At 28.6% G+C, this 3131-nt stretch overlaps 1 protein-coding gene across 1 annotated transcript in view; it reads left to right on the top strand.

The window, feature by feature from the left end:
* Positions 1 to 3131, top strand: part of LOC106689355 (prohormone-2) — a 42085-nt gene that overhangs the window by 29447 nt on the left and 9507 nt on the right. Inside the window, exon 3 of the mRNA XM_067048644.1 lies at positions 985 to 1073. Within this exon, the coding sequence (XP_066904745.1) occupies positions 985 to 1073 (89 nt within the window). The remainder of the gene's footprint in view (positions 1 to 984; positions 1074 to 3131) is intronic.

The following is a 3131-nucleotide window of genomic DNA, read 5'->3' on the forward strand; positions in this document are numbered from 1 at the left end:
AATTAACATTTTGTGAGTTTATTTTGTCAAATATCATAAAAACTACTACTCCTACAAAGATAAACATAATTAACTATTTTGTAGTAAATTTAACAAGCTTTAATTTGAGCGCTGGCAGACGTCCGTACGTCCAATGATTTTTGAAAAAAAAATTTCATTAATCAAATTTATTGTCCGAACAACTATAAATCAATTTATTTTAGCAAATATCATGAAAACTACTATTCCTACAAAGATAAAGGTCATAATAGTCCATTAAACTAGCTTTAATTTGAGTGCTAATAGACATCTGTACGTCACATAGTTCCTGAGATATAGATTTCTAAAAATGAATTAACTAACTACTAATCTTTCAGTAGATTTTAAAGAAATTTTGCTTTTTAAAAAGCTATATCTCGAGAACTATTTTGGACGTAAATAGCTCTTTTAGGGCTAATATTTCAGAAAATTTAGTCTTCTTTAAATAATCTTCTCTTAGATTTTCTATTGTTGTTGGTAGTTTTTAAGATAAAGAGCTCCGAATGAAAAATCAATGTTTTTTTAACGTTTTGAAACAGCCGCCATTTTTTAATTCCCTCCCTATACTTGGCAGACTCGTCAGTTTTGACTAGTAATTATACCAAGTTTTCATTGAAGTAATCAAAAATTGGGACGAGATAACTCCCTTTTTTCTTCCAGGCTCTTGTATTATTGGGAACCCAACCTCTACCCGAAGAAGGGGTCGTAAAAAAGGTACATCCGAAAAATCTACTTCAAAAACGCAGAAAAAAGTATTAATACTATTTTAAAAAAAAATACGCTATATGTTCGTAAATGATCAACATTTCGAGTAAAATCTAATTTGTAAGATTATTTTTATGTATAGCAGATAGATTGATATCGAATACCTATAAATAAATATTTTTACATCTTTTCAGCATCCATTATATTAACTTCTTATTTTAGCATACATTTTTCGTATTCCTCTCATCATGTTTATGTTTCAGTTAAAAGAGCACAAGAAGTTTTGATGTTTGGAAATCAACAGAACAGAGCAGTGAATACATATGGGAGCCCTAAGCAAGAAAAGAGAGGTAAAAGTTTTAACTGAAGCTTTAAAATATTAACAATATATTTATATATTTATTTATAATCTTAATATTTTCTTGAGACTGGTAATTTTTTTTAAAAATAAATAATTCAAATTTTATCCATTATAGTCTCAAAACCTTTCATTTCTCTTATAAGTCCGACGTTTCGGCCAATCCGGCCATCCTCAGGGACAATCTACTACAAAACAGCTTTTATTACATCTATGATCCTCAAACATTTCAAAATACTTAACATTATTATTTATAATTTACCTTACCTTAATACAACTTTGAAACTATATAATTTAAAACACTAACTCCATGCAGGCTATTCTGCCCAGGTCAAAAACATCAATTTCTATGAAACATTAAAAACATTAGTTAAAGATATTTTTTTTTTTGTTAATTAGTATATCCCACATATGTTTAATTACCTAATTAGTCAAATATCACTTAAAACAAAGTCAAAATAATTTATCAGCAGACACTATTCCTTAAACTTTTATCACAACAATGTAACCTTCCTCCACTCAGTTCAAGCATTTAAAATTATTTATCATAACTACACTTTTGTCAATTTTCCTCTTTATTTCATTAGTAAAATTACTATCAAGGCTAATTATAATTATCCACATACAATTTATCCTTTATTATTCATAAATTAATCTTACTTAATATCTCTGCATAGTGTTGATTTAAATTTCTTGTATCTGTTTTGAAATTTACTGTATAATCAATATTTTCAGATATGTAAATTGATTCAAGTATTTTCCTTTTGAATGTATTATTCTCTTTATGTAAAATGATTGTATTTTCAAAATCAAAAATATGCTGGTTTTTGGTTGCATGCTGTACTAGTGTTGTTTTATTTGGATCCTTTTCCTTGTTTTTCAAATCATTATTATGTTGATAAATTCTGTCACCCAATAATTGCTTTGTCTCACCTATATACATAGCTGGACAATTTAGACAGGGAATTTTATATATTAATCCCGATTGATTTCTTGTATCAATTTTGTCCTTTGTCAATTTTATATATTTATTTTTATGATTTTCCAACTTTCAAATTCTCCCGTTAATTCATCCTGTTTCGGGCCAAATTTTACGAGATACTTTATTTTCAAAAACCTTAAGGCTTTGTTCATTCCTTAGTGTAAGAGGCTACGTTTCGCAGACATAAAGAACAGTGGGAAGGATTATAGTTTTGAAAATTCTAACCTTCAAGTTTCTGTGCTGAAGGCGCAAGCCAAGACATTTCGAGATTGAAAAATAACAAGCATTTCCCGCCTTCAACCTCGCTTTTATTTCCTCATCAATTTCGTTTTTTCTAGTTACCATAGAACCTAAATACTATAAACCTATCTACCTGTTCAAACATATTTCCTCCTATATCTATATTACCGAGATTGCTCGCGTTTCCACTGCTAACCCAATATTTTGTTTATAATCTTAAATACTTTCTTGAGACTGGTTAATGTTTTTTAAATAAATAATTTAAATTTTATTGATTATGGTCTCAAAACCTTTTATTTTCTTTGTTTCGGCCAATTAGACCAATCTCAGGGACAATCTATCAAAAAATAGCTTTTATTACATCTACAATCCTCAACAATTCAAAATACTTAACAATATAATTTATAATTTATCTTACCTTAAAACAATTTTTGAACTAAATAATTCAAAAACACAACTTCATACAGGCTATTCTGCTCAGGTCAATTCAAAAAATTCAATGAAACATTAAGTAAACATATATTTTTTGTTAATAAGCATATCGTACATTATGTCTAATTACCTTATTAGTCAATTTTCACATTAAAACAAAAAATTTTTTTTAATATTTATTTATTGCTTAGTAACCACTCATTGGTAGCACTCTAATGCCATTTTACATTAACTGGTCTCGTGGCCATTTTCTTTTCAGGCGCCTCGGAGGATTGTCAGGAATGGAAGAGGATGCAAGATTAGAAACTAGGGGGTTTGAGTGGTTAGAGAGTTTATAATGGAATGAGTGATATCTGGTTCGGGCTCGATCGGTTACATAGGGAACATTAAGGTCTT

Source organism: Halyomorpha halys, unplaced genomic scaffold (genome assembly GCF_000696795.3).
Source record: "Halyomorpha halys isolate HHAL.00 unplaced genomic scaffold, Hhal_1.1 Scaffold1341.1, whole genome shotgun sequence".
NCBI classification, from domain to species: Eukaryota; Metazoa; Arthropoda; class Insecta; order Hemiptera; family Pentatomidae; genus Halyomorpha; species Halyomorpha halys.